The 5,870-nt window shown below is 45.2% G+C and overlaps 1 protein-coding gene across 1 annotated transcript; it reads right to left on the bottom strand.

Moving 5' to 3' along the window:
- Positions 1-3,670: 3,670 nt before the first annotated feature.
- Positions 3,671-4,219, bottom strand: LOC130039281 (ferritin heavy chain-like). The gene has a single exon (XM_056131127.1). It carries the CDS (start codon positions 4,217-4,219, stop codon positions 3,671-3,673), a length of 549 nt encoding a protein of 182 aa, XP_055987102.1.
- Positions 4,220-5,870: the final 1,651 nt, after the last annotated feature.

The raw sequence follows: 5,870 nt of genomic DNA, 5'->3' as shown, positions 1-5,870 counted from the left end.
GTAGAAAATGTTTTAAGAAGTCCTAATATAGAGTGATTTTATTCATGTCTTTTTCCTCCTGTACTTTTTGTTTCCATATACTCGTTTTTTAAAAAAAAATTTATTAGTGAAACACCATGAGGTACAGTTGTAGACTTACAAATTTTTGTGCTTGGGTTTCAATTATACAATGATCAAATACCCACCCCTTCACCAGTGCCCATTTTCCACCACCATGGATCCCAGTATCCCTCCCACCCCCATCCCCCCTATCCCACCCTGCCTCTGTGGCAGGGCATTCCCTTTTGTTCTCTCTCTCCTTTTGGGTGTTGTGGTCTGCAAAAGAGGCATTGAGTGTTTCCACATCCTCTTACTTTGGATTATTTTTGTGGTGTGTGTGTGTGTGTGTGTGTGCGTGCATGTGTGTGAGTGTGTGATGCATGTGCAGTTTGTTTTTCTGGCCACTCCTGAAGGTTCTCTGAGTTATTTCTGGCTCGGTGCTTGGGACTCAACACCTAGCAGTACTCAGGGGACTATGTGGTGCCAGACTTCAAACCTAGGTCTCCCCTATGCAAACCACCACATGGTTCTGAGGATTAAGTCACCTCCTTTTTTGTCAGACATGGGTTCTAATCCTTATTCTATCTCTCCAACCCCCCCCCCCCCCCATAGTCTTAAAACTGAAAATAATTGGGCTGGAGAAATGATCCTTAGAGCCATATAACTCCCTGAGCACTGCCAGGTATAAGTCTGAGTACTGAATTTCCAGGCCTGCATGACTAGTATGAACATTGCTGGGAGTGAGGCCCCCACACACTGCTGGGAACGGCCGTATAAGAGAACATGAAACCCTATTTCCATAATAAAGCATTTCTTAAGATATTCAGCACAAACTCATTTTTTCTCTCCTTGACGAAGCAGATTAGAGTGTAATTACCTGCTCCCCTAAAGTAATTACTATACACATTACTTATAATTTGTATTAGTTTTATTCTATTATCTAAAGGGCATATGTGAATGTGACTTATCTTTCAACCTGACCATATTATCCATTTTTCCTGGATCATTCTGCTTGTGTACTTTTGAAAGTAAATACTTTGATGTTGCCTACACAGCATATTTCTCGAATGTGCAACTACTTTAATGTTTTATTCATTAATTTAGTGGGTATTTTCTGAACACTTATGACTTGAAAAATAATCACGATCACGATCATCCTGTTGTTTGTCAATTTCCTCGAGCAGGCACCAGTAACGTCTCCTTCTTCCTAGTCCTGAGATTTTAAAAGAGCCATTTCAATGCTCTTTCAGGATTAGGAGACTGAGACCCATCATTGTTACTGGTATTTGACATATTGAATATGACACGGGAAGTTTGCCAGACTCTGACATGAGGGCAGGATACTTTTGGTAGCCTGCCAGGTTCTCCAAAGGAAAATAAGATAATAAGGCGGCCATGCGCTTCCAGGAGCTGGGTTTTATAGTCTCTGCGTCTTGGCTGTTGATGGGACCAACCTGGCGCTGGTGGCAGCTGGTGGGTGTGACGCCTACCTACTGGAAGATGGAGGGTCTAGGTGGAGAAGGCCCAGTCCCAATCCAAGTAGGCTTGGAGACCTCAGTCCCGGGACCCACATGCCTGGGTTCCTCTGCCAGTTCTTTCATGCATGAGGCCCATCCAGACGGGTGGAGAGTGGTCCCAGCATGGCCATGGCTGGCTCCTGAGGTCCTCAGCTGCTGGGGCTCTGCTCGGGGCAGGGGGGCAAGAGAAACTCAACCCTCTCCCCTCCAAGGGGCCCTGGTGAGGACAGCCAGGTGCGGGGGCAGTAGACTCTTAGTTTTACCCTACTGATGATGTGTTGAAAAATAATGAATAAGAAAAAAAATGCTGGAGATATAGTACAGCATGTAGGGTGCTCACCTTGCAAGTGGCTGACCCAGGTTTGATCCCTGACCTCCCATATAGTCCCCCAAGCCCACAAGGAGTGATTCCTCATTACTCCTAAAGAGCCAGGAGTGATTCCTGAGTGCCACTGGGTGTGGCCAAAAAAAATAAAACAAAAGAATGAAACAAAAAGATAAACCTGCTCTTTTGTGGCGTATACACTCTAATTATACATATGAGAGAAGAGATGTTTCACATTAGAAAACTATATAACACATTATCACAAATTGAAGTAATTTCCTTCATGTGTGAGACTTGTCCAAACATGTGGCGAGAGGCCTTGAGCATGGCTGTGGCTGGGTTCTGGGGGTGTTCGGCTACTGGGTTCTGCTTGGGGCGGGGAGGGAAATTCAACCTGTCCCCCTCTGAGGGCCCGGGTGAAGACAGCCTTCAGGGGGCAGGAGATTCTGCGTGGCTCTCTTCCAGGAGCTGTTTTTTTTTTTTCTTTTTGAGTCACACCCAGCAATGCACAGGAGTTACTCCTGGTTTATGCACTCAGGAATTACTCCTGGCGGTGCTTGGGGGACCATATGGGATGCTGGGAATCGAATCTTGGTCGGCTGCATATAAGGCAAATGCCCTATCTGCTGTTCTATTGCTCCAGCCCCCAGGAGCTGTTTTATAGTCTCTGGATCTTGGCCATTGATGAGATTACATGGCGCCGGGGGCTTTATATTTACCATCAGAAATTTGATCATAGCCTTTACCTTATGTTTTCTACCTTTTGATTCAGCTGAAGAGAAAAACTATTTGAAGTTTTGTAAGAACATCATCCATGTCCAGCATGATGACTTATGAAACTACTCACTTATCTGTGTAAAAAGCCAGTCTACAGCCCAATTAGTATCACCACCCACCTAGGGTTGACTTGTCAAAGAGGAATGTTCTACCATTTCTAGGACACCCATGTTACTACCCATAGTAATCACATGGTAACATCTGTTCATCTTAGTAAAGTTGAACTCCCTTTATTTTTTGTCTCCTTCCTTTAAGGTTCCCAGAGCAGCATATCTCACTCCACATAAGCTCTGAATAGACTAGGGAGCTAAATTCCTTTTAAAATTGTTTTAAAATTTTATTTTGACATTTTTATATTACTCCTATTATTACTATTATTTTATTTTAATCATTACAATTGTGTTTTACTTCTTTTTAGGAGATAATATCACTAATTTTACATGATTTAATTTATATGTTCTTCCATTTTAATTTTTTTAATTTAGGGAGTGATTTAGAATATTGTTAATAGTAGGGTTCCACAGGGACAACTTTCCAACCTCATACCCTCCACCACACTGACTCCCAATCAACACATTCCACATCCAAACCCATGGTAAACTCTGTTCTGTAGACCAGTTCTCAGATTCTTTATGTCCTTTCACCATATGGTATGTACCAAGAGACATCCCGGCCCTAGACCACCCACCCACCCACCCCACCCCACCCCACCATTCTTCATAAGGGAAAATTAACTTTGTGTTTTCCAAGGTCCCGTGGGAGACCTTCCCTTCCATCCCCTCAATCCCCAACAGCTTGAAAATGGGGCATAGGTGGCTGGAGATACTGCTAATACCTGTTTAAAACTTAAAAGGTATACACAAATCAAACTGACCAAGTAATTCCTTTGAAATCTTTATTTAGGAACCAAACTTCCTATGAAGGAACTGTTGAAAAAAGAGCCATGTGAACTCTGAAGTGTCCAAAGAAAATTACCTCGCCTCTGGTGGCTATGGGGCAAGGCAGTCCAGGCTCATTCCTTCTTGCTCTCAATCAAGAGCTCTAAAAAGTAGTTGTTTACCACAACGGGTTCCATTGTTGGCAGTTGGCGCAGACAGGCTACGTAGTTCGCCACCTCTTTGACAGACTGCATTTGCGGAAACAAGTAGTAATTTTGGAGATACCTGCAGAGTTGGTGATCATTTCGCTCGGTGGCCAGCTTAAAAATGCGTGAAAGGCGCCAATAAACGTGTTTTTCCAGTACAAGAGCGCACTTCATAGCATTTAGACCATCTCCCCATTTATACTTTCGGGGCCTCAATTTCTTTGGGGGGTTGACTTCTGCCCGTCGATTTAACTGCAAGTGAAAGAACCAATCAGCTTGTTCTTTCTCTTTTACTGACAGATCATTGAAGAAATCTGCCAAATGATTCATTCTCAATTCTCTTCGCCTGAAGTATATGGACATCGACCTATATATGCAGGACACGACATACTCGAATTTAATCTGCCGGTTCACAATGTCAATGCAATCGTCGTGAAAGCTGCACCGTATAATAGAGAGCCGTCGCTGACCTGACATGGTGCTTGCTGAGGTAGAGAAGGCAACTGGTCGCTGGGTCGGCTGGCCGGAGCAGAGGGTTGCCTCTGGGATGGCACCAGGAGGAGGAACAGGAAACGGAAAGGGGGAAAGGAAAGGCTGCAGGAAGGATAACTTATGGGGTGGGGGCAGGATCTAGGCGAGGATGGGCATGGGGCAAGTAGTCTTGCCCCGGCCCGCACGCCGGGAACATTGGCTGTGCGGAGTACGGAAAGCCTATTGGTGGGGCTCTGTTTGTTACGTGGTGGGCTAAGGTCGTGGATTGGTTTGTTGCATGGGTTGGAGGCGGGGCTTGGATAGTTGCGTGGGCCAGTGGAGTGGTTTGGTTGGTTGCTTGGACTGGGGGCGGAGCTTGGTTAATTAGCATGGGCAAGGTGCGTGGCTTGGCTTATTGCAAGGGTTGGGGCGTGGTTTGGTTAGTTCCATAGGCTGGGGGCGTGGCTTGGTTTGTTGCGCGCGATAGGGGCGGAGCTTAGTTGCGTCAGCTGGGGGGGCATGGCTTGGTGTGTTGCACGTGCTGGGGGCGTGGCTTGGTTAGTTGCGTGGGGGGGCAGGACTTGATTTGTTGCATTCGCTGGGGGTGGGGCTTGGTTCGTTGCGCGCACTGGGGGCGGGGCTTGGTTTTCTGCATGGGGCTTGGTTTGCCTTGGTGCCAAGGCTGTGTGTAAGGGCCTTGGTTTTTGGGTGGGCTCTGGGAAGAGCTTGGCTTGGTTCGAAGGCTGCAAATGGGGCTTGGTTTGTAGAGCATTCTTGGGGCGGTGCTTGTCGTGAAGCCACCGCTGTGGTTGGGGCAGGGCTGGGCTGGGGACAGTACTTGGGGAGAGGGCTTGGGACAGGGCTTGCTTGGCATCAGGGCTATTTTCCAGGTTCTAATAGCATCTAGCATCTGAGTTTGTAGGAATGCTGGTTGAGTTCTTGATACCCCTTGGGCTTTTCATTTAGCAAGATCTTTATCTTATCTTCTTGTTTCTAACGTAGCCTGCTCTTATAGTTTTTTTAAATATCTGGATTCCCACATGCACTGTCACTGTCACTGTCATCCCATTGTTCATTGATTTGCTTGAGTGGGCCCAGTAATGTCTCCATTGTGAGACTTGTTATTGTGTTTGCCATATCGAATACCTCACGGGTAGCTTGCATACTTTGACTTGCTGGCGAGATACTCTCGGTAGCCTGCTGGGCTCTCCAAGAGGGGCAGAGGAATCGAACTTGGAACAGCCATGTTGGCTGCGTGCAAAGCAAATGCCCTACCCACTGTGCTATCGTTCCAGCCCCCCACATGCACAGAGAATTTTATATTGAAAATAAATTTCACTTATTTGTGAATTATAATTCTTTATGTAAACTTTTAGTTTTTAAAATATTCTGTCGAATTATTTTTACATCTCTGTTCATGAGAAAACTGGTATGCAGTTTTCTTTGTGACATCTTGATCTGAATTTGATAATGGAGTAATAAGGGCCTTATCAAATCAATTAAGAAGAATTCCCTCAATTTTATTTTGTAAATGAGGTTGCAGAGACTTGATAGCAATTTTTCCTTAAATTTTTTGCAGACTTTAGCAGTTAAACTATACAGGTCTGATGTTTACTTTGGAAGGAGATCATTAACATTTTATCAATTTGAATAGATA

Source organism: Sorex fumeus, unplaced genomic scaffold, assembly GCF_029834395.1.
Source record: "Sorex fumeus unplaced genomic scaffold, SorFum_2.1 ptg000086l, whole genome shotgun sequence".
NCBI classification, from domain to species: Eukaryota; Metazoa; Chordata; class Mammalia; order Eulipotyphla; family Soricidae; genus Sorex; species Sorex fumeus.
This window is presented reverse-complemented; position numbering and strand designations above follow the sequence as displayed.

Coding starts and splice junctions, on each gene's coding strand:
- LOC130039281 (XM_056131127.1), bottom strand. CDS start 4,219: ATGTCAGGTCAGCGACGGCTCTCTATTATACGGTGCAGCTTTCACGAC.